The 25,105-nt window shown below is 39.3% G+C and overlaps 1 protein-coding gene across 15 annotated transcripts in view; it reads left to right on the top strand.

The window, feature by feature from the left end:
• The window catches only part of DLG2 (discs large MAGUK scaffold protein 2), a 983,427-nt gene that overhangs the window by 879,437 nt on the left and 78,885 nt on the right, over nt 1-25,105 (top strand). For all 15 annotated transcript variants that reach the window (XM_058044765.1, XM_058044759.1, XM_058044856.1 and 12 more), the window contains one exon: nt 15,733-15,847. In XM_058044765.1, the coding sequence (XP_057900748.1) occupies nt 15,733-15,847 (115 nt within the window). The remainder of the gene's footprint in view (nt 1-15,732; nt 15,848-25,105) is intronic.

Below are 25,105 nucleotides of genomic sequence, written 5' to 3'. Positions count from 1 at the left end.
ACTGGCATTATTTTGAATGTAAGAAAAACCATGTATTTGTGTAGCAGCTTGATAGGCTGGGGGCTAATGCATGCACAATACTTCTGTGCCTGTGCTCTGATTTATTTGGAGCACGGCATGTTTATGGCAGTGCTTCTCTTAACTAGCCAGGAGCGTAATCCTGCCAAGTTCTGTTGTCAGTCTGATGGTAAAAATAATGTCAATAGTAATCAGTCACTGCCCAATTTCATCCCTCCTGCCTTCTTTGCTCCCAAGGGTAGCCACTGTCAGGTGATGCACATTGCCAGTATTGCTCCAGTCTTACAGGAAAGGGATTTTCCCTCACCACTCTCCTTTAGCAGGATGTGACCATTACCCACAGTGCTCTTTAATCTCCTACAGGAAATAATATTTTTTTTTTAAAAGTAAGAAGAGTCTACCTTACAAGCAGCCAACTGTTTGGATAAATGCCATGCTTAGCCTGACATTTCTTGCTGCTAGTCCCTGGATAGCCCAGTGAGCAGGGACTGCAGCCCAGAGGGTAATGGGGAAAGACATGTAAAGGTCATTGTGATTATAGTCAAGGAGATACTTTAAAGCAGAATATGAATATAAAACCTTGTAGAGGCTGGCATGCAAATTAAAATGTAAATAAGGTTGACAAGCTTTCCAGCAAGACATCAAACTGCCAAAGGGCAAATCTGTCTTCTCCAGGCCTTTTCTGCCCTTCGTGAGCATGCTACAGCTGTTTCCTCAGCCAGCAACAATAGTAACCTCTAGGGGAAGGAGGACTAGGAAAGTCATAGTGATTCTTAGCAGCTGTCACATTTGCAATGGTTTCTCTTCAGAGTGTTTCATAATCCTTTTTTCAGGTTACTTGCCTTAGAAATTTAGGTTACGCAAGCACTAGAAATGAATAAACAAAAAGATCTGTATATACATGAACCAGCTTTGACAACAGTCTTAGAGCTATGAAATTCTTACAAGCTTCATGAAAACGGGTAGTTGTGAGAGGCTATTCCACTTTGTTGGCATTATTAGATAGCAAAAAAATGGAGAGAGATGAGGGGAGAAAAAAGAAATAGAGTCTCTGATATAGGTCCGTCACTGAATTGTATTTAAACTGTAGCAGAAAGTAGAAAAGGTTGTCAGGGGTGAGAGAGGATTTTGAAGATGAAGAAGCTGAGGTAGAAGTCACAAGATAAGAAGTCTTACAGTTCTCAGAATAGACTCACCTTCAGCACCCTGGTATCAGAAAGAGATGTAAGTTCTTATTGTTATTATTTTTATTATTATTGCTTTGATAATTCTGCTTTAATTCAGTTTTGTTTTGTTTACAACTAGAGTTTAATTCTTTCTGTATTAGCATCTGGCAGAAATTCACATGTGTATATTTGAAAACAGATGTGCATTTAACCAGCCCGTCCCTCAGCATCTGTTCCCACCCTTTGAAGGGTGCTGCCCTCCTTTGCCTTCAGAGCAGCCACTTGGCATGTCCGTCCTGCACAGCAATGCCAGCTGCATGGCAGACCTCTCCAAAGCTGATTTTTGTTTCCCTTTGTCAGTGCATGATGCTTGCTCCCTGTTGGGATGCTTTTAGAGGCCTCCTGTGCCAGCCATCTCCAAACAGGAATGGCTTGCTGCAGTCATAGTGTCTGCAAATGTCTCATTACAATCAATTTCAATGCTTCAGTTCCACTGAGAGCTAATAACACATGAAAGTCAAACAAGGCCCATAATTTCAAAGACACATATTTTTTTGTAATGAACAGAACTATTATGCCCTATTGAAAGTTGACTATAAAAGATTTTAAAGCTGTATTTGCAGTGTCGTTAGGACTTTTTCATATTTGTGTCTTCTAAGCTTGAAATTGCAAGATAATCTCAGTTTTCTGTTTACCTTTAAGAAAATAACAAAACTTTATTTTTGTCCTTTGCAGTTTTACACATTTACAATTCCTTTTTCAATAGTATTAAAAAATTGAATTATATGAACCATTGTGATTTACTTAGCTGCCAGAGAGCATCACATTTTAGAGAAAAAAGAGGTGGTTTCACTGCCCTGTATTCACTTTATTGTTTTCTCTCCCAGCTTAGCTTGTCTTCACTTGATTTGCAACTAAGTGACCTTGTGAAAAGGAAAATGAAAATAATGGTAGGAAAATGCACCTAAAATCATCATGGGCCACTCTTCAGGTGGATATCTAATGTAAGAATGGACACAAATTGGAACAAACAAGCTCAATGCCTGGCAGAAGTTAGGGAAATAAATTAAAAAAAAAAAAAAAAAACACAAAAACAAAAATATTAATATATAAAAAGGAGAATTAAATTTACATGGTTCTTAAACAGTTCATAATCCTGCCAGATCTGCAGGGGGTAGGACACTGAGGGCTTAGGAAAACAAACACAAGTCATGCTGAAGAGAAGGAAGAGAAAGCAGGCTTTAAAACTGTTTTACAGGTAATTTATGAGGAATGGTGGAGAGGTGAGGCAGAAGACTGAAAGGAAGGAAATGTGGAGATCAACTCCTCTGTCAGGCAAAGAGTGAGGCAAGGGCACGCTGACATATGCTGGGCAGCTTGCAAGGGGAGAAGAGCTGTTGCTCACCAGCCCCTGTGTACTGAGGGTTGTAGCAGGTGCAGAGAGGATGCTCGGCTTTTGGCGAGGTTATAGATGGGCCCAGGGAGCAGAAAAGGGGGTGGAAGGACTGGAAAACCTGAAGCTTTGATGCCTTCCATACTAGGCAGGATCTGGGAAAGCTGTGAAGGAAACCTCTATTCGCTTGTATCCATCTCCTTGTCTGAGCTGGCTGAGCCCACAGTTATGCCCCTTAAAAACAGAGCTGAACTTTAACTCTTGTCCCATCAGCAGATAAGAATTGATGGGGTAAGGGGGGAGACACATAATTTAGTATTACCATTAATTAATTTAATCACCATTAAATGAAGTTGTATGACATTGTATACTAAGGGTGCAACAGAAAGGGTCAAAAGAGGGAACATCTGGGTTTTGATTTGTTCTGCTGAGCAGACAGGACAGAAAGGCTTCAGAACCCTGCTGTTACTGGCAAGGGCAAGGAAATTTTGTCCACCAGGCTCTTCTGCATTCAGTAGGAGAGAAGGTTTTCTGGAAGATGGTGGCCCTGAATGGAGCTGTGGGTAAGCCTCTTCTTGGGGTTCCTAGGAGAATAACTCCAACAGGTTGAGCTAGACCTTTATGATTTGCCGTCATCTGCCCACCTCAAGGTCGTGGGTGAGACCAGAAAACAAGAAGGGGTCCAGGAATGTGCTGAGATTGTGAGGTTTTCCACTGTTGCCCTCACGTTATTGTGGTGGCACACATCTGCAGGAGCCTTGAGCTGAAGGAGTGATGGTTCTGGGTGCTCAGAACAACCACTCATGTGGGACTGCATCCCTTTGAAGGAAGGCAAGGTGCAAAAGTTCATTTGACACCAGCTGCAGAAAAGAGAGCAAGAAAGCCCTAATTAGCCACTCCTAGCATAGCCAGTCACTGTCCAGAAAGTGCAACAATAGTCACAGCTACAAGACAATTTAGTTCAAGCTGTGAGGCTTAATTTTCTCTATTGCACTGACAGGTGATGACAGTGTTTCTCCAGCCTAAAGCTAACAGGGAACAGAAATTGTCCGTCCAGTGCAAGTTGTTTTATTTTAATGGAAGAATAAAAAGTAACAAGAACAAAAACAAGTTGTCTTCTCTCTTCTGTCCCTTAACACTGAACCACTCTCTGATTTACCTTGACTTCAACTATGTTCTCTCTCAGTCCTCCAGGTAGTTGTTTCTTATTATTTTCCTATCTTGCCCAGGACTAAGTTGAGAAAAATTCAAGTCCCTCTTAATTATCCTACACTCTCTTGGACTAAAGGTTTTGTGCACAAAAGAATTTTTTTCTTTCTTGTGTGCATGCAGCAATATGCTTTGCCCTGGAAGTCAAACGAGATGAAAAGGTAACTCATCCTGGAGAACAGTCTGTTCTGAGACCAGCCAGCCCCTTGACCAGGCTAAAGAACCTACCCAAATCTTTTATCCTGTTAATTTATATGTCAAGAGCTAGTACATGACTTATACACTTAGGAGTGAGTCTCACAATACATTTATCCCGAGAAGATGGAAAATTATCACAGTAATTTTATCACAAGTGAAAGCTAAATGGGTTTATATGGCATTCTTGAAGCTTCAGTGCCTTGTGCAAGCCAACAGGAAAATACTGTTATTTCACAAATTGCTGCTGCAGCCAGATTGGTTTGGGTGTCACTGATCTTGTGTAAATTAGCACAAATTAGTTTTCACATTAACCTGCTTAAAGCCATGAACATTGCAGTAGGTACTAGGGGATTCAGTTAATTACAATAATAGTACTTTTGTGCTAATTACAGGGACACACCAAAAAGGTTTCTGTAGCAATACTAACCCATTTTGTAGCATGTAGGCCACAGGCAGTAATGAGCTTCATCTGTCCCAATTCATACACAGTAATTTTCTTTAAGGTCTCATTTCTGACACTTGCAGACTTTTTCAAAAGGTTTATCTTTGCAAAGCCATCCCTGCTTGCCTGTTTAGCTGCATTCCTCTTTTTCATTGCTTTCTGTAATTTTACTGTAGTGTTAATCTTTAAATATTTCAGTTTGCTGTATTGTTTTCTTGTATTCATTGTGAATTAGAATGAACAGTCTTAAAAAGCACCAAAAAGGCTTAAGATGAGACATTAGGGAAATAATGCAGCTGCAGACAGGAGAGTGAACTATGAAAATAGACTGTTTGGGGTGGTTGATATATCTCCATCTCTGAAGATCTTTAATAACACATTAGCAGACATCTGTAAAAAGATCTAATTGTGACTTAGCCCCCCCCCCCCCAAAGACTTTCTGCTCACTCACTGGCAACCTTTTCATCCTTTTTACTTATGAGAAATCAGGCCCATGCTCTGGTTGAAAGTTTCTGGTGCCTGACATCCATGTAATAGAGTCCTGTTTGTCCTTGGAAAATGCTTGGCAGTGCAATTTGATACAGCCCTTTAGCATTGCAGTCTAAGCAAAATCCTCTCAATTTGCTTCAGAAGGTGCAGTCAATTGTCCCAACTCAGATAACACTTAGGAACTTGATCACAAATCCCAGACCATAATACACTCCCAGATGATCTCACTTGATTCTCTCATTTGATCTGAGTACATCTCTTTCTTGGAAGAGTGTGTATAGGAAACTTAAATCATTCATCATTGTCAAAAAACATTCAGAAGTGTTTATAGGTTTTGATCATTCCTGTCCAAACTGTCTCTGAAAGCTGTATGGATGTGACATTTTTAGTGCTAAAAGCTGTTTAATCATAAACATCGTAAGCATCAGCATCTTGGATCAGCTTGATCCGCTGCTTTTCCCTACCTGGATCATCCTAAATAGTTACAAGCAGGAAGCAGAAAGTCAGAGAGCTTTGGAGAAATCAGCTTGAGATAGATAGATAGATAGATAGATAGATAGATAGATAGATAGATAGATAGATAGATAGATAGATAGATGATAGATAGATAGATAGATAGATAGATAGATAGATAGATGATAGATAGATAGATAGATAGATAGATAGATAGATAGATAGATAGATAGATAGGTATTAACCTGACTTTCTGTAAGGAAACCACTGATAAACGAATAACATAAGGATAATAATGTATTTACTCCAGAGAACAAACAGTGGTCCTTGGGAAAAGCTGTAGAGGTTGCCATCCTTATTCTGAGATGTTTGTCACAATCATGAAAAAAATATAAGAAGCCTGGATGTCAGGTGGGAAGTTTTCAGCACTTCCATTTCCTATTGATCTATAAGCCTTGTCTGTAACGTGGCTCACCAGCACAGCAGGGATCTGCTTCCTGAAGAACTGACTCTGACATTTTCTTTGTTAACTAAGATTGGCTTGTTTATTTAGCAAAACGGAAATGGGTGGGTGAAGTTGTGTTTTCTCTCTAAATCTGCCATGAGAATCGATGTACAACGGAAAAGAGCAATTTGCACAGAGGAACTGTGCTGGGGTAAAAGCCAATTAAGCCACCTTCAGCCGTGTTCAGCTAGAAGAATGGATGTACCTATTTGAGTGGCCTTCCAACGGCTGGGAAATGCCAAAATGGAACTTACTGGAGGAAAGTATTTGAACAGTTTGTGCACAGTATTTTAGGGTTTGTTTTTCTGTAAAAGCTGCACTTGGACTTGATAAAGGAAACCTTTTCCAGCTGTTTTATGCCATAATGGTGGGGTTTGGTGGTTCTGTGAATGATGAGATAACAATATCAGCGGTAATTGCAAGGCATTTACTGGTATTAAAGTGCTTTTTCAGACATTAGTCCAATTTTGCATGATCTGATGCTCAAGTTAAACAACATTTCTGAGCATCCAGGCCATAACTATACCCTCCATTTCTTATTAGTGGACTAATGCACAACATACTGCAGAGGACTCAAAATATTCCCTGTAATAAGCTGAGAGGGATGCAGGAAGCATGACTTACCCTGAGGTAATATATGTATTTGTCTTGTTTAAATTCATTCAAGCTTGTAATGTGCTGAACCATTCCCTATTACCTGTTTGTATGAGAAACAGTAATTCCCCTTTAATCAGGAAGCTCTAGCAAGCTAATGCGATTCTGCAGCTGCTCTCAATTCTGCCTCTTAGAAAAGATCAATACACAAGTGGGAATGTTTTTATCCATTTTCTTCTTTTCTTTTTTCTTTAGGTTATTTGGGATTGTTTTAAGGATTTGGTGGTTTTTTAATGGTAAAAACAGATAGTTTTGTTTCCGGTCTTTGCTGAATCCTTCTTTTTAATTCAATAGAGTGGTTCAGGCAACCTTAGGAGATGGCTGAAAATATCCTTGACTGGAAGAGCAGCACAGCTGAGTGTAGGACAGGGGCAGTTACAGGGGGAGGTAGCTTTTTACCTGCAGATATTGAAATAAAGGAGTGAATCATTCATTAATGGCATTTCCAATGTTAGGAAATTGTATTAATCATAAATGCAAAACAGTTCAGCCTAAAGTGTATCCATGCTTATTTTCATAACATTCTTGCCAAGATTCTATTTGTTACTGATGATCTTTCTGATCTCTGTATTTTTGGTAGTCTGTAAGGCTGTCCTGTTCTATGAATAATTACCTTTGGTACTATTGGTATTCTTGCTACTGTTTAATTTTCTGCTTTGGCTTATGATGATTTTAAATGATTTGTGGATGGGTTTTTTTTTACTGTACAGTACAACTTTCATGCTGATTTATGGAATTAATACAATCACATTAACTTCCAGATCACTCTATTTTCAGTAAGGAATTTTTTTTCCCTAAAGTATCTTCTTGGAATCTCTTTTTTATCTCTTCCCACTTTGAGTATATCAGAATTTCTTGGAGTATAAGTACAAAACTGGCATATAATGTCTTAGCTGTGGAATTTTTGTGTAAGTTTTCATAGTTCACTTGGGAATTTTGAGCCCTGATTAAGGAATGTCTCCTTGTTTTCATTTTTGTCTGAACATCGGGCAGGTCAGACTGATCCACATTTTCAGTTTTATTTCAGAAAGTTTCACAGGTAATCCCTGGATGGATCCTGTGCCTCCTTAGTTGCATTGAGTTGCTGTTATTTCTGGAAATGATGAAGTAGAGTTGTACCCTTTTTCTTGTCGTACAAGGTGGCATCTTCTGCATGCAAGAAGTTTTGGGGCAGATGCCATCTGCACCAGTGTGCTCCCTGCTCTGTATCCATATATTTGTGTCAAGAGTGCTTTCCATTTTGGATCAGTCACACTCAGCCAGGTTACTGTAAATAATCCCATCCATTTTATTGAAAGGGGTTTGGGAACACTCACATGAGCCCAGTAGCTGACAGGTGGGACACTCAGGAGGAAATTTATAAACCAGCTGAAGGCCGGTAGGAACCATTTGCCATCATTTACAAGTCTGGAAAAGAGGAATATGTACCCAACATAGTTACAGGGTTAGCTGAGACTATCAGGCTGCTTTCCCAGTATTGCCAGGCCCAGGAAACTCCAGAATTGGTCAACTCTCTGTTGTTTCTTCATGCCAGCTCATGTCTTAAGCAAGCTAAGCTTAAGACATCGGTGCAATATGCTCAGCTCCCAAGAAATGGAACTACACTTGGTAAAAAGCAGAAGCAAGAAAAAAATGAAGCAAAAATAATGAGTAGCAAATGCCCCAGGGCAATGATTTTGGATGGGGAACTGTTGAAATTGAATAAATATCTGAAATGTCTGAAAATATGATCTTCCACCACTAGCCTGAAGTGACAAAATAGCTAAATGAATTAGCTTAGCTATTAATAGCAAGTAGATTTTGTTCCTTTGCAACATCTCACATAAATATATGTTGAAGAAAGAGGACTCTGAGGCAGGGAAGTGCTGCTTTTTTTTTTTTTTTTTTTTTTCCTTTTTTTTTTAAATTTATTTTTTCTCCACCTTGACAGAGTCATTTTGTGCCTAAAAGCCAAAGATATCTTGATATGTGTCTGCACTGTACAAAACAGTAATTCCTACAGAGCTATCAAGGTTAATGAGACATAAGCTGCTCTGCTGGTGAGCATGGCTGTGCAAGTTGGATGCCGGGGCTGAGGAGATGTGTCCAACTTTTCCAAGATTTCACACTGTGCTGCCAAGGCAGACCATGTGAAATTCTGCAGGCACATGCCTTGCTCCTTCTTGGACATGTGTACACACAACATTATCCAAAATGTTAGCTCAGTCTGGGCCTCGGGGAACTTGAAAAAGTGCCACAGATAGTCCTGCTTAGTTCAGGGTACATCAGTCAAAATAACAGGGAGGTAATTTTTTAAGAATGCAGTTAAATCCAGTGCAGGATAAAGCTCCTCAAAGTCTTGTGAGGGGTTATTTTCAAAAGGTGTTGAATTGCTTGGAGTTTTCTTCGGTGGTTAGAAGAAGCTGCAGAAGTTTCCATCCAAGAAGGTCCAAGATGACACTTCCTGAACCAAGGATAGGCTTTAAGGGAGCAGGTAGAATAACATCTCAGTAGGATACATAGTCCTTCTTGCTCACTAACAGCTTAATTTATTTTAGTACATCTCTTTCATTAGGAGGAAGATATTCTTTGAATCTAAAACTTGTAGAGACCTCTTTGGCTTGGAATTGTATTCCCTGTGACTAGAAACAGAATATGTTATTAGCCACCTGAAGGTATCATGGAAGGAAGATATATTTTTGGGGGTATTTCTATTTACAAGTAACACAAAATGAGGGCTGTATCAAATGGTGCAACACATGGAGAAAGAGTTATATTCAGTAATAAAGAAAAATAAAATAAATTCAGTGGTGATATTAAGGCAATGAATCCAGCTGCAGATCAAATCTATAAGGTGAACTTTTAATTAGAAGACAGGCTGAAATGTAAATACCTGTATATTGGTAAAGGAAGACAGCCAACCAATATCAAAGGATAAAGGCATTAATAGCCCTACTGTGCTGAAGTTTTAAAAGAAAAAGCAATCAGTAAAATCAGTAAAAATCCCCATTTCATTAATTTTGAAAGGCTCCTGAAAAGGGGTATGGAAAATAGTTCAATAAAAATGGGTAGATATAGTCAAAGTAATAAAATCTAATAAAATGTAAATTTGTCTTCCCTTCTCCAGTACTGAAATCTGTGTTTTTCATTTCCTTTGAGAACTCAAGGGAACTGTATGACTGATAAGAACTAGCAGCATCACTTGTTCTGTTGTGCAGTGCACCATGAACAGAGCAAGGCTTTTTGAGCAGCACTTTCTCCAGTCAATAAGGCCAGTGCTGCATCAAAATTGTGTGCAGTTTTTTCCCTGTTGAGTCATGAATTTAGCTGATAGTAGATCTGACTGGTTTTTTTTTTTTTTTTTTTTTACTTATTAAAAGCATAGCATTGGCAATAAAATATAAAATCCAAAGCCAGACTTGGCCACTGCCAGGGACATAGCTCTGTACAGCCTTAGACGTGGCAGAGGCAGATAAAAGACTCAAAGGTACAGTGAACTGTACTGCTTGATTGTGTGTTTGTTTTTCTTACAAATTTACCACAGATTACCACAATGATTTTTCACCATCATTAACCTGCAGTGTGAATGTTTGCAACATCAGGCAGCTGTAGAATTTAACCCCTAAATATCTAAAGAGGATACTTTCAGCCAAAAAATTGACTCAAATATTAAAAAAAAATCCGAAGAGAAGACATACAATATCAGTTTATGCCTTTTGCACACACTTTCACTTTCCATGTGTGTTACAGTAGTTTCAAAGGCTTCCAGGGCTGTGGGATGCTGGGCCCTTGGCAGGCACCATGTTAATCTAGCAGCCATGTCTCTGCCGTAGCTGTCCTTGTATGGGGAGAGTTACTCCTTCTGTCCCACACAGCTTCACACTGGAAATCTCTGGAAAAGTAGAACGAGACCCAATACTTGGAATTCTTGATGCTGGTCTGCTCATCTTCCTCTCACCTCCAAATAACCAGTGGTGACTGGGCAACACTGTGGGCAAAGGGCAGAAATGGAAGAACACTCACTATAGGAAAAAATCTGTTCTACTATTTTAAATCTTACACTATTAACCCAGGACACTTACTAAGAGGAGACAAAGGAAAAAAAATACTTAGATAAATAGCATATATAATAGTATCATAATCATAATGTTATGCACATTGCTGTCTCTGTTGTCCAAGGCAATAAGTCCATGACACCATACAGTTTGTATTCCTATAAACAGAACAGAAGATGGCGTGAATCCACTGAAATTATGCCCAATTTATATTGATAGAGAAACTGGTCTGGCAGCTGTTCCTTCAGTATAGTTTCTAGAGCTTTTTCTATCTTTTTTGAGGTCTCTAATTAATGCCTTCCTGGTTTGCTTGTGTTTTGAGGTTTGGTGGGGTTTTTTTAAACCATGTAGTCTGTTAAAATTGGACAATACAAGTTTTACCTTCCATTTTTTAATTTCTACTTTTTAGTAAACCTCTTATCATCTAGAAGCAAACAGTGATTATCCTGACTTACACAGAAAAGCCAACTCTGGTACCTGCTGGCACAAAGAATTGCTATCTGTCTGAAGGGGCCAGCACTAAAAGTGTTTAAGTGATAAGGACATGGATTGGGCTGCTGAACTGTTATTTTCTCTATTGTATCATATGTCAGCATTTCAGTTTCTTAACTTTGCTTGACTTGTAGGATGAGGGGCTTTTGTTATCATGTTCTCGAAATTCAATCAATACTACAATCTTTGTTATAAACATAAAAGTGAAAAATAACAGTGGTGTAGTTTTGTGAAGTACTGCAACTTTTTCTCACAGAAAAGCTGCAGAATATTTATTCATTTAACATAGCTAGTCTTTGTTTTTGTGACCAAAACGTAGCATCAAGCCATCAGATATAATTTCTCCATCTTTGCTATTTTTCGATTCAGAAATTAATTGATTTTGAGGTTTACTTTCTTGCATTCCTTTTTTGTCTCCCAAAAGCATCTAAGACTTCCAGGAGCTGTCTTGTGTTCTCAACTATTTCTTGTATCCTCAGTCTTTTAAGCTGTTTATGAACTCATTTTAAAATTTTTTAAGCTAGAATTTTGATGTGCTGTTTGTATTAATAGGAGAAGTTCTTGCTCCATGTATATGAAAGGACATCACTGCAAAACTCATCCCAAACTGTCTTTGTTATCTTTGCATCCATCACAAATCTCACAAACTCATGATATTGGAAAGACTTATGATACATGGAGAGACCTATGTGTTAAGTAATCAGACTCAAAAGTTCATATACCAAGTCTGACCATGGACCACCAAAGAGAGTCAACAGGAAGCTCACAAAGGAGGAGTGTCTGTGTGTTAAAATAATTCCTTCCCACCATGTAAGGCCCAACTTGCACAGTGGGTAGATGAGTTGGCAGAATTTTAGGTATCTAAATCACTTCAGCAGTAAAATCTGGTATCTGCTTCACCTGAGATACCGAAGTGGATTAGTCAAGATTTTGTAGATCACACTTTTTTCTTGATCTTGTCCAGCTAAACATGAAGTGTATCACTCTTTTGATTTGAGGTTTTAGATGTTTTTTTTTTAACAGGGCTGGCCATTTGCCTTGCTTTGATTTCTCAGTATGCGAGCTGAGGAGAGACTTCAAGGTGTTTGAAGTCTACTCCCAAAGATCTATCCAGACCTTGCAACATGTCCAAGTCTTTTGGAAAGGAAAGGATTGCATCAATATTTGAAGGTTAGAATACATCAATATTTGAAGGTTAGAATGCATATGAGTCTCAGATATAGCACTTGGCATGGTGTTGGAATGGAAAAGATGGAAGGGAAATCACCAGCTCCCTGTTTATTCAGTCTATTTATTTGCCTTTATCAGTTCTTAAGCTACCAGAGTTGTTAAATCAGGCAACAGGTAGGAACTTTGCAGATGGAGTGTAGTAAATTTGAGAAGTTTTGCTAATGAAGCATTCCAGTAGCAACATGTTCTTTGTTCTCCCCTTCTTCAAAGAGCATGAAGTTAATGAATGGGCTTTGACTGTATATTTTGTTAGTATGTCACAACCTCACTGTCCTTTTAATTGTGCAGGAGCCTTGAAAAGTGTGTTATTTAGATTCAGTGCTGAATTTGAAGAAGCATGAAGTGTTTTTCTGGACTTTAGCACTGTCCTTTTTCACACCTAACAAATGCAAAGCTATGAGGAGACAGCTCTCCTGGAATGACCCAAGTACAAAGAAGTGTTAAGAAAAAAGGACTCTTTCCCAGTAGGCAGAACTATCACAGCAGTTCTGATGGCAGAGCATCACTGTTTCTTTTTCTGTTCACATTTCAAATGCATCTGTCACTGTAGTATCTAGGAATCAGTAGGAGAACTAGAAGGACTGAGATTAAAGAAACTGATCTGAGCTGAGTTAAAGACTGCCTACATTGATGGTCATGCAATTTTTGGCCCAGGCATTTGCCAGGAAGAAGGGACAAGGGTATATTTAGGTTTTTTTACAAAAAAATCAAAGAAGGTACAGTAGGAAAATATAGTCCCATAAATTTGGGGTTTTTTCAAATTATCTATTTCTTTAAATCCATAGCTAAAAACATCTCAAGAAACAAGGTAACAGAATATCATTAGTAATTCAGTATTTTTTGCTATCAAGCAGGGAGGAGGACCTCGAACCTTGAGTTTCCATCACACTTATTAGACAATTTTTAATATGTCTTGTGGTTTCAAGAGATCTCCCAGAGAGATATTCTTGAACTCAGAATAAGTTTACAAGCAGTTAAAATTGGTTAAATTACAAGTGTGCTGTAAAGTCAGAACACCACCAATATCATCACCTGATCAAGCTGTAGTCATTTGAGTATCTGATATTCAAGTTAGCTGGATGCTGTGCTAGAGAAAATCAGAATTTCAGTCCTCTTTTCTCACTCTCCAGATTGATGTCTAAATCTGGGAGTTACTCCCACACCTTACATACAGAGCCTGGGATGGGGATGCTTATTAAAGGGAAAGTTGCTGTGCTGTAGATCATTCATATCCTTGGTGCTGCCCAGATGTAAAACATTAAAGAAGCTGAATTATACTATATGTTTACTGTCTTCTTCAGTGTATCCACCATAAATGAAAGAGAGCTGCTAACGAGCCTTAGAATTGTAATATTCTGTCTATTTGTGTAGGACTGATACTCTGTGAGGAAGAGAAATGCTAGGCTTGGTCCTTAAGATCCCCTTTCCTATTTGCCAAGAAGAAATGTTAGATTGGTTTTAATGAAATATAAGCTAAACAAAGCTTTGCTCAGAAGATGATTATTTACTAAATAAATTCTAAAGCGGCAGATCAGAACAAATATGACTCACATAGAGCAAACTTAAATCCTACACTGGGATAAACACTTCAAAACTAAGCTCCACTCCAAAAAAAACAACATGAGTTTGTAGGAGCCTTAGTTCCACTGAGGATTTGTGCTTTTAAATCTCTCAGAATTCTAAAGATGTACTCTAGGTGAAAGAACTGAGCAAGAAACAAGCTACAGAATAAATCTAAAATACAGTCTGCATGTAGGAGTTTCTCTTCTTCTGACACACAGAATTTCAGTTGCAGTCGGTGAAGTCATAGGTATGTGGGAAGACTGAAGAGTCTTATAGCACAGCAGTGGTTCCCAACTGACGAGCAAAGTAGCCACTGTCACTTCACAGACTGAGTAGGTAATGCCAAGGAAGCTCAGTGGAAAGGGAGGCAAAATGTGACAAGAGAGAAGGAGGGGAAAAAACCCAAATACAAAACTCCAAATCAAACCATTCTGCCAAGCCACCTGTGCAAAATGTGGGATCTTGGAAAGGTCAGGTGTTATTATCCAATGAAAATGTAGAGTGCACAGAATAAAATGAATTAGTTGTTGCAAAGCATCTAGACATTCTGGGAACTGAGCCAGTAGGAACAGCAAATGATCAAACAAAAATAATGCTGAGTTCTAGGAGAAAAATGTGAATGTTGCTGTCTTACAGCATTTTCAGGTAGCTCAGACAGCAACGGACAAGAAGCAGAGCAATGGGTTATGAATGCACTGTAAAGATTTATTTGCTTAAGCTGGAAGGTGGTGGGATCTGTTGGAATGTACCTCCATCCTTTGAGGGAGGAAACCTTGTGTGCTGGTTTCAGTTCTGCTTTAGCCCTGCTGTGGGGAATGGGACCCTTCTTTTGAAGGCATCAGTGAAATAAAACATTGAGGTGCAGGGAACATCATCTTCTCTCTGCTGGCATCAGTCTGCAATATCTTACTCTTTAAAGTGTCACTGACTCACTGAAATGTATTTTGTACACCCCCTCAGCTTAGTCTTATAGCTCACATCAGGAGATCTCCTGGGTTTAAGTTGAATTATGGCTCTTTGGGCTGCTGGAGGTTCTCATTTTCAAGGAATTAGAGCTTGTCTCCAAAACCTCAACCTTTCTTCTTGCAAACCAAAGCTCAGTCCATTGAGTCACACGATGAGCAAGGGAAGCATGGCAGCTGGAGGGACCATTGATGAGGCTGTGTCCTGTCAGAGAGGAGTCTCACCAAATGATACAGCTCCAGCTGATCCCATGTGATCCAGCTGATCCCTTGTTCATCCCCACTATGGGGGTGAACAAGGTGAGGAGGGAGCAGTTCTGTGCCATTGTTATGCAGCTTAGGTTTGGAGTTTCTGGGGTCACCCACCCTAAGAATGAGATAATGGATCCACCTATTTAAAAGAAACAGAGCCTTAGTGAGCAGTGTAAAAAAAGTTGCAATGCAATGATTTTCCAGCTGCTTTGGGGATAATTGGACATAGAAATATCTCCTTCATTTTGATGGGATTTTACAATAATTGCTTCACTTGTTAATAACTTCAGTCCCACTGACCCTACCAAGGTATCACATTGTTTGGGAGGAGGAAAGATACAGTGGAAAACTGCTTTCAACATCCTTTCCACAGACTGGAAGATATTTGTTAACACACCTTAAACCTCCTTTCCTTTCCTGAAACTACAGGTCCGTGGGTCTGCGTATATGATTCCTCACCTAGCCAGTGCTGAAATGTTCAAGTACCACAATAAAAAGGGCATATATTTACCTAAGATAGTACATTAATTCAAGGTTCTATTAGGCCTCCATTTTCAAGACATGCCTGACACTCATTAATTTAATGTTAATTTGCATTTAGCAGCCCTAATGATTATGTAGGTCAAGAAAACTAAAATATCCTTGTTCTCTTGGGTTTTCTTATCTCCTTAGAGTACGCTCGATTTGAGGCAAAAATCCATGACCTGCGTGAGCAGATGATGAATCACAGTATGAGTTCTGGGTCTGGCTCCCTGAGGACTAATCAGAAGAGGTCACTGTATGTCAGGTAAGCAGGAAGAGCCGTCTCTGGGAATATGTCAGCAGCTACCTTGCCTGTGTCTGACTTGTGTTGTTGGTTTGGTATGGTGGGAAAGTCTGAGGCACTGCTTTGAAATAAATTGAGAAATACATCCATCTTACAAGCACAGCATCATTAATGAGAAAATTGGATAAAAGCCCTATTTGCCCTATTTGACCATTTCAAGTAATGTGCAAAGAGCATTACACCTTTATAGTGATTTGGGTTTATGTGATGAACATTTCTTAGTTCATTTCTTAGTCAATATCTGAGATGGATACTGTGGAGTAATGACAGAATGTGTTTCTGTGTGAGGTCTTGACCAGATGTGGAATGAGTGTTCTCAGGAAGAGCAGCTTTTTGCCAAAACCTTTTCCTTGCAGAACACAAACTCTTATATGCTACTGTAAATGCACGGCAATCTGCTACTATCCCCTCACATACATTTACCCTTCTATCAGTCTATGCTGCAAAAAATTTGCCATCTGCGTAGCAAGACCAAGTGTGCAGATGAGATGGTAAACAAGCTGCTATCCATAGCTTTAATGGGGTGGTGACTAACAAAGGAATTACCTTTGTCACTTATTGGGAGCAGTGGTTATAGTTTCACCTTGCCTGTACGAGTCTGTTGCCAGACTGGGTGTTGCCCAATTGCCCCAGCAAAATTCTTGCTGTCCCTCTCCCCTTTTGGGACTCGTGGAGACCGTGGCAATCTGTCAAGTATTTTAATAATCTTAATAATTATGCTTCTCTAGGCTTTCATTTTCATTCTCCCCTTTGTCCCCTCTATCCTCCCCATGCTCTGCATATAATTTGAAATTCCTGACAATCATGAAGTAGAGGGAAGCAATTTGTCAGCCTCTAGGCAGTGATAATTATTCACAGGGGAGCTAATTCAGGTGATAACATTGCAGAGATCCAATTAAGGCTAAATTCTACATTTTGTCATTATGCTCTCAGCGTGAAGGAGTAAGGTGGCAGAGAAGGAAGGGAAAACTTTAATGTTAGCATGAAGGGTCTTGTTCTAATGGGCAACAATCACATGAAGCACTAATTGGTACTGCTGTCAGAAAGAGCAATGACTGAAGGGAGATGGATCACTCTTACCAGTGATGTTGCTCTTGGGCAAGGTCAGATTAGAAGTGTTGAAGTTTTCAAGGCATCTCTAACTTTCCCTGACCTGAAGCAGGTTTTTTCCAGACCAGAGTGACTCTGTTGTCAAGATCTTTGGTCAGCTCCCTGAATTGGCATTTTATGAAAAGGTCCAATTGTGTGTGTAAGGATGGATAGATCCAAGCTTCCTTTCTTGAGATAAGCCAGGAACCCAAATATAGGGCGAGTAATGGTGTGAGAAGCCCAAGCCAGCAACTTCAAGTTAATTGAGGTGCACAGATAAAGGGCTAATGCCAGGATCCTGAACACCTCACTGCAGTTTGAACAGCAGCAAAGCTTGATCCCCCCTGTGTGAGCATTGGCCTGGGAAGCTCTGCTGAGAACTGAGGCTTATTAACTTGTGCTCTGAGCCAAGCTGAGATATCTGTGCTGCATCTGGACTAGCCTAGCTCTTCTGTACAGTATTGCTCCGTGTGCACTGATGAGCCTGGTTTTCTGCTAGTTCATGAATTCTGGCTGTGATCTGTCTCACTAAGCTGCCATGCCCTGGTGCTTCGCTGCAGGAGCCTTTGATGTCTTAGCTTCTTATCTAAATGGCACTTCCCAAACCACAAATGCAAAACCTGTTCTTTTATTCCACAGTCGTTCCAACAAATGCCCCAAACCTCTGAAGCAGAAAGCCACAAAAGCCTCAGTCACTTTTGTTAGTGTTTACTCTTTTTTCTCAAACCCACACAATTGGCTGTGTCCATGTCTGAGCAGCGTGCTAGAGAGGCTCTGTATCTCACATATTACCAAAACGTGTTTGTGGTGCAGTAGCACCTGCAGCCTTGTGCCTGTCACTGTCAGTTCAATTCACATGCGCTAATTACAAAGGTTGTTTGTGTCTATGTTAGGCACTCAGGAAAAATAAATGTGGGCTCAGAAATGTACTTGTTTTCAGAGATGAAAATTTTCTCATTATGGATACTCATTACAGGCAGGGCCCATGTAAAAAGCTAGAATCTAGCATTTGGTTTCTATTCTTACAATTCAGGACATTTCTGTTTCAATGGATTATTTTAGTCAGCATGTGCAAGAGAGCTAGAGGCAAATGACCATATGTTGTTGTAAATCTCTAGCTGTAATGCCAAGTTTATGATTCAAGTTTGCTGTTTTCCTTTCTTTGGGATGTAGTAATTTTGCTGTCCTTCACTGAGTATGGCAAGCATGGCTGTTTTTTAACCAGAAAGCTTAATTGAAGCAAATCGCTATATTCCAGGCAACACAAAGAAGCAAATTGAGATCCAGATAGGTTGTAATAGTTGAAAATAAGTGTCATTACCTACTCAGAGAAAAGCCAACAAAAGAGGGTGAGAAAAAGTAAAGCTACAGTTATGCCAATGGATGTGGGGTTTATTGGATGCAGGGATTTCTTCTTTACCTTACAGTCTGTGATTTCCCCATCCAGCTCCTACTATAAAAGGATAGCACTGAGATATGTGAAAGAAGCTATATTCAGTTAAGTGAGACAAAATGTAATATAGAGTTAAAGGGTTGAATGTAGGACCACAAGCAGGTGGCTAAAAGTATTTAAAAGTCTCACTTCAGGAGTATAAACAACACAGGAAGGAAATCAAGAATCACTTGTTCAGAGAAATTGTGTAGCTCTTTGACACGATCTTTTATCTCTGCATACTGTGGTGTTTCAGATTTTTTTTTCTCTTTCTTTTTTTCTGTCTGTCTCTCTGATTATTTCCCATGAATTTCCTGGATTCTTTTTTTTTCATTACTGCCTGTTGCTTTTTTATCACAGGCTCTGTATTTCTGTTTGGGATGTCATCAGAGACTCCACAACCCTAAAGGCAAAATATGAGTCTCCAGGGGAGAATGGAGCAGTAGGAAATATTTCTAGTTCTTTTGGGAGCTCACAACCTCTTTGTCACTAGATCTATTGAGGAAAAGAAATACAGAAAAAATGCAGAAAGTGGGAGTATGGATAGGAAACATAGAAAATGTTATTATTCATGCTTTGTTTGGTGGTGAAAGTGAAAGAATTTAAATTGAATTCACTAACTGCAATGATAGGCTAAAAAAAAATCTGCTATTATCTTTTTTTAAGTCATTGGAATTCAGTCATCAGCTCATGATCAACCAGGAGAATAAACAAACCCATCACCAGCTAAACATTGTGCTATATACATGCATAGCAGGGTCTTACGCAAATTCATGTCTTTCTTTTTGTCTTTTTAGCTCAAGGTTTTAAAATCTGTTCTTCTAAGATTATATATTTCTTTGTCTTGGTATAAATACATGCTTTGCTTTGTCCTTCCTGGTCCATATCAGTAGTCAAATTTCTAGGTTACATATGGTTACTGTTGCTACTCCTAGGAAATGCCGGATCATGTAATTTAACTCAGAGGCTGTGGAATGTGACAGCCTTTTGAAGAGTTAAGCATTGGAGAAGTACAGTTCTTTAAAAAGTTTGGTGAATTGGAGTCACTGAAACTGTAACTTCCAAACTTTGGAGGAAGCATAGCTTAAGCAATTTTACTGTTGTTTTACTAGATTATTCCTGAGCTTAAAGTACTTGTGTTAGATTTCTGAGGATAAGAGTGGATGCCTCAGTAATTGCTACGGCACATGCAAAGAAAAGGTTTTCAGGGATATATCTGGCACTCCCGTCTTACTGTCTGGTTTTGATTTACAGATGAAAATTAGTGAGATACACTTAGCATAAACAGTCACCATTTAAGCTTTATTCAAACCAGACAACCTCTGAAATAATGTTTGTATTTAAAAATTCCAGTTGTCTAAAGCCACAAGCAGGCGCCGTGGAGGTGTATCACTGCAGAAATAACTCTAAAGCTTCTCACTCCCCAACCCTTTCACTCTCTCTGTTTAAAGTCTGTTCAGTCCTGTCAGTGACCAAACCTGATTTCACCTCATCAGGGCTCCTTATTGCCATCTATGAAGGGTTGAGTTTACTGAAATGCAGCTCTTTCAGCTTCTGCACTACTTTTATATATATCAGTACAAAGTGAATGGTACAGTTGGCTGTAAAGGTGGGGATGGAAATCAGGGCTGGGACAGGACTGGATCCAGCTGCAATGTAGGAAGAAGTGGTTCTGCAGCTGCCTCTCCACTGTTCATGGAAAAGCACTGCAGTGGGAAGTGAGCCCAAGGCTCTTCCCAATAAGATGAGGATGCTTTCGATCAACCTTTTTATTTCCAGTCCATGTTGCACTATTTATAAAAAATGTGCATGGTGCAAAGAGATGCCTCTTAGTCCGCTACATTTTTGTCTTCTTCTAACTGGAATTATTGCTAAGCATTTCAAAACTGTGAAAGATATGGGCCATACAAACTTGTAGTATTATCTGTCAAAAATGTGTGTGTTCTGGTTCATTTCTTATTGAGCCATGAGGAAGAATCTGGAGATTTGCCATCACAACTTAGCAGAAGGGAAGTCAAAGCTGAGGTACTTTGGGTGGTTTACTCTCATTTGTCAGCACAATGGATTCTCCATTAGGCACTGGACACCTTTACACAAATTTCTTGAACTTGGAGATTAGCATGTTGCCATATCATAGAATCTCAGATGGTCTGGGTTAGAAGACACTTTAAAGATCATCTGTTTTCAAACCCCTGACATGGGCAGGGACATCTTCCTCTAGTGGGACTTTTATTTTCAACAGATGAGAAATTCTCAGTTTTGAAGTTTTCAGAGCTACAGTTGAAATTCTTTTGAGGCAGTTTGTGAAGATTGAGTCTGATATCCAGCGCTTGTTCCATGCAATGTCTGTTACAACCACCTTCAGTCTCCCTGTCTTCTTTGAGGCAGTGAACCCCCTCAGGCAAGTGAACATCAGGTCAAGGCTGCATGGGCAGAATTCTCCTGTGAATCTGCACAGCTGGCTGCACTGCAGTCTGAAATCCACCTGAGAAATGCAATTCTTGGAGATATCCTGGTAGTGAAACCTGAACACATGATAAGATCAGACTGGGTGATGTATGGCTCTGGTATGTAGGTCTGGAAGCAGAAATATAATGAAGAGATAATTGCATTGGTGTTTTCAGAAGGAGGTACTGAGGAAACCAGAGAGAGGTATGAAATGGCCATGATTAAATACTCATTACAAGGAGGAGAGAGAATACTTTTTTGTGAGAAGTATGTATATATATATATATATAAAAAAAGAAAAATCAAATAGGTACTTTAGTGTTAATTACATGCTATATCTGCATACACATTGCAAAAATCTGCACATAAGCAAGTTGCCTAGTATCTCTCTTGAGTCAGTGGAGTGCACTTGGCACTTTCAGAGTACAATTCATGTCATCCAGAAGGAGACATCTAAAATTGCTCAGGCGAATCATGCCCTAAAAATGTCTCTTTCTCACAGTTGAGTGGAAGGGGCCTCAGGTGATTAGCTGAGATGTAAACATCAATATTAGAGACACTTCGTATTGTGTGACCTGAATCCCATGCACACTCAAAATCCTTCTCTTTTTCTCTCTCACAAACACACGTGTGTGCTCATATGCAGACCTACAGGCCATAACATCAAGCCTCTGACTGTTGTCTCTGCATTCTTCTGCAACATAGGTTGGAAACACCAACAGTCTTGTTTAATTGGACTGTTTTTTTGCCCATATTCTTATTACCCAGGATTCCTTCTGAATTCATTTGTCACTTTAGTTAGCACTATTGAGGGTCCGTATACGCTCAGTACATGGTCATCAAGCTGGATGAGTTTATGACTCCAGCATCTGGGAGCATCCAAACTGCAGTTTCTTTCCAGTTTTGCAGCACTGAAAGTCACTCAAATACAGATTTCTGGAGAGCAAATGTGAGTGAGCTTGGCACCTAGACATTATTTTTTTGTTTTAATGAGGAAATAGCTTACATAGCCATGCCTGTACTTTAATGGCATGATAGAACTATTAGAATTCTCTTTACTGAACAGTAAGTGGAGGAAAATGGAATTTTTGTACAATTTTTTCACTTACCTCAGATTCCTGGGCAATTGAATGGTCCCAGTTGTAGCACAGAATGGAAACATGCATTCAGAAAATATGTCATAAATGGCATAATGCAGATAAGTTGGAAAATGGCCAGATAGGTACACACAAAAACTAAATTAATGAAATGGCTTATTGGACTTGAAGTTCCTTTTCAGACTGGAATTGTTGGAATGTCACTCATTTCACATGTTCTGGTTAAGTAAGAGTTTCTGAGTATTCAATTACTACTTTTTAATGGTTCTTTCTCTGAAAATAAGAATCTTTTATACATCCTTCTGGCACAAATATTCTCCCTGGCTTCAGTGAGAGCTGCTCAGATTCAGAACCAAGGAAAGAGTGTAAATCTTTATTTTTCAAAGCAAGGAGGGTCACTGTGCAGGCTTTAGAGACCTTTTCTCTAGGGAGGCATTCAAGAGCTGAACCTTATCACTGAGGAACTGTTCACCCAGGTCTTCATTAATTATCAGAAACACTGAGGAATTGAGGAGGATGAGGGATATGCTGGAATACAAGAACCACCTAATACAGTGGGAAGTAAATCCAGTAGTTTTTATTTATTGCATTGAATTTCATGTTTAGAGCAAAAGCATCTGGCTTGCAGAACCTGTGATTATCTGTAAAATGAAAAAGGAAGATGAAACAACTCTTGTCTTTGGAAAAGCAAATCTAATATCTTCTCACAAAATTCAACCTGTTTATATGCTTGGAAGCATTTGCAAAAATTATCAGATTCATCGTTCTGCTGCCAAGAACAGAGCAAATGAGAAATTAAAAATTTCAACCGAAAATTGAAGAACAGAGAATATCTTGAGAGAAACCATTTTGTTGGGATTTTTTTAAAGTAGCCTCTCACTGTCAGTGGGAACTGTGAGAATTTCACACTTCTTTATATTATTTCTGTGAAATTTTCACGGGCCCTTAACTAAAGTGTCCTAAGACTCATAATGCTGGTGCCACTCTCAGCTGAAAGATGCTTGTGAGGATTATTAGTCTCGGACTACTCTCAATTCAAAAGCCTTCAGGTTTATAGTTCAAGGGCAATCCAGTGCTAAAAAAACACCCTAAAATGTAATGCTGTAAATACAACAATATGTCTCACCAATACCCTAGGACTGTGAAAATCAATATATTTTCTGTATAGTCAGTTGAAACTATTAGCCACCTCATAAGCTATTACAGTTTTTCCTAACAGTTACTGCATTTCTTACTCATCTGCTACTTTTTTGCAATGTTGATACTAATGAACAGTTAAGGAAAAATGATGTTTGTTTGCAATTCTTCATAACATTTCACAGACAAAGACTAAGCAGTTAATGGAGAGTGAAAACTGAACATGTAAACACATCAGTCAAACAGTCTCGTCTCTGCATCTGACACCAGCTCTTTCCTTCACATCTTCATGTTTGTCTTATCTGCTGCTCTTGGGCAGCGGGTGTGGAATGAGTTCAGCCCATCCCTCCCAGGGATGTGGATGCATCATTAGCTGCAGCATGAACCAACAGCCCAGCAAGCATTTTATCAATGGGTGTTTCTCCAGCTGGGTCAAAATGGGGAAAAAGTAGATTTGTTCCTATGTGATTGTCACTTTGCAAGTCATTGACTGCTTTGTGTTCAAAATTATGAGCTATGGTACCCAGTACTGAGCGCCTGGAAAGACTGAGCCTTGTGTGAAACAAGCACACAGAAATCTGAGATTACACATTCTGCCTAAAGTTTAGAACAGAAAACAGAATATAAAGCAGCTTGCAGAATATCAAAGCCATTCTTGCCTAAGTGATCTTATCTTTGTATTTTCAGTAAAACTTGTTGTATTATAAATAATTGGGTGAGGCAGGCAATCATGTCCTCAGTGCAGCATTATTAATGCCTGGTGTGAAACAGCTTTTCTATTAGCAACTTCACTAGGCATAAGTAGTACACAGTTGTGGCCATTTTCCATTCTGTTCTGTTTCATAAGTTATTAAAATAATGGCCCAGAACAGGTAATGTGCTTGACAGGATGTCTGATTTATAGAAGCAACACACCTTTTCCTTTTCTTAGGAGATGCCTTAATAGCTTTTCATTGCACATATATTTTGCTTTTCCGTTCCCTACAGGGACTGCCTGCTTTCTGCTACGGAGAGTAGAAAGTGTCAGCTAGAATAATATCCAACCCAGAAGATGATGAGGTTGAAGATCTTGGCCCCATGTGGGAATAGGATGTTTGAAATTTTTATAAGCAAGATAGACACAGTTTCAGCCTCATTTCTAAGCAGAAACTCTGAACATGATCCATCAGTGAAGGGGAGGGGGATGTGAAAGTGAAGATAAACTGTCTGTGGCTTAAAATGGCTGAAAGTGAATCAGCAAAACATGCATTTAAGCTGTGTCTGTTCCCTGTGAAATAGCAGTCTTATCCAACAAATAGTTGCTTATGATGTTTCCATGTCAACAGCTATAATAGGACACCGACAGTTTGTGCAGCTCTCCACTGGAAAAGTACAAGACAGTAGCTTAGACCATGAACATAGAGACAAAAGCCTATTGAAATAAAGGCTTGTGTAAATACAGTCAAAGTTGGAAATCTAAATATGCATTTGCACACAGCACAGGGGCCAGTGCGAGAGAAAGAAGATGCTTGGCCCTATTGAAGATTTCTACCTGAAATCCTATACAGAAAAGTCATAAAGCCACTATAGAATAGGCTCTCCAAATCATCTGTGTTGAAACAAAGCTGAGAACAGAAACGGGACATAACACTCCTGAAAAAGGTAGTAGGAATTTGCATTCAAAGTTCTTCCCAATAAACACAAATGAGGAGGATCTTTAGTTTCACTGCAAGGAAGTTCATCTCTGAGGAGGGAGCCCAGCCAAGTGAAGTGGTGAGGCTAAGTGGGACCAGTGGTCTTTGCTGACCCTTTTACATCTCATTAGAAATAGAAATTACTGTAATAATGCTATGGTGAGCCTGGAAGAATCTATGGGAAATTGCCTACCTGAATTGGGGCTCATAAGGAACTCCTCAGGAGCTCAATTTAGTCATTCCCTGCCACCCCACTCTTGTAACAGGAAAAGTACTAATCAGGTCCTCTCAGGCTTCATTGACATGCTGTTGAGTAAACCCTGCTTTAGATGCAGCTGCTTTA

This window comes from Melospiza georgiana, chromosome 2 (genome assembly GCF_028018845.1).
Source record: "Melospiza georgiana isolate bMelGeo1 chromosome 2, bMelGeo1.pri, whole genome shotgun sequence".
NCBI classification, from domain to species: Eukaryota; Metazoa; Chordata; class Aves; order Passeriformes; family Passerellidae; genus Melospiza; species Melospiza georgiana.
Note: the sequence above shows the minus strand (reverse complement) of the source record. Positions and strands in the feature narration are given on the sequence as shown.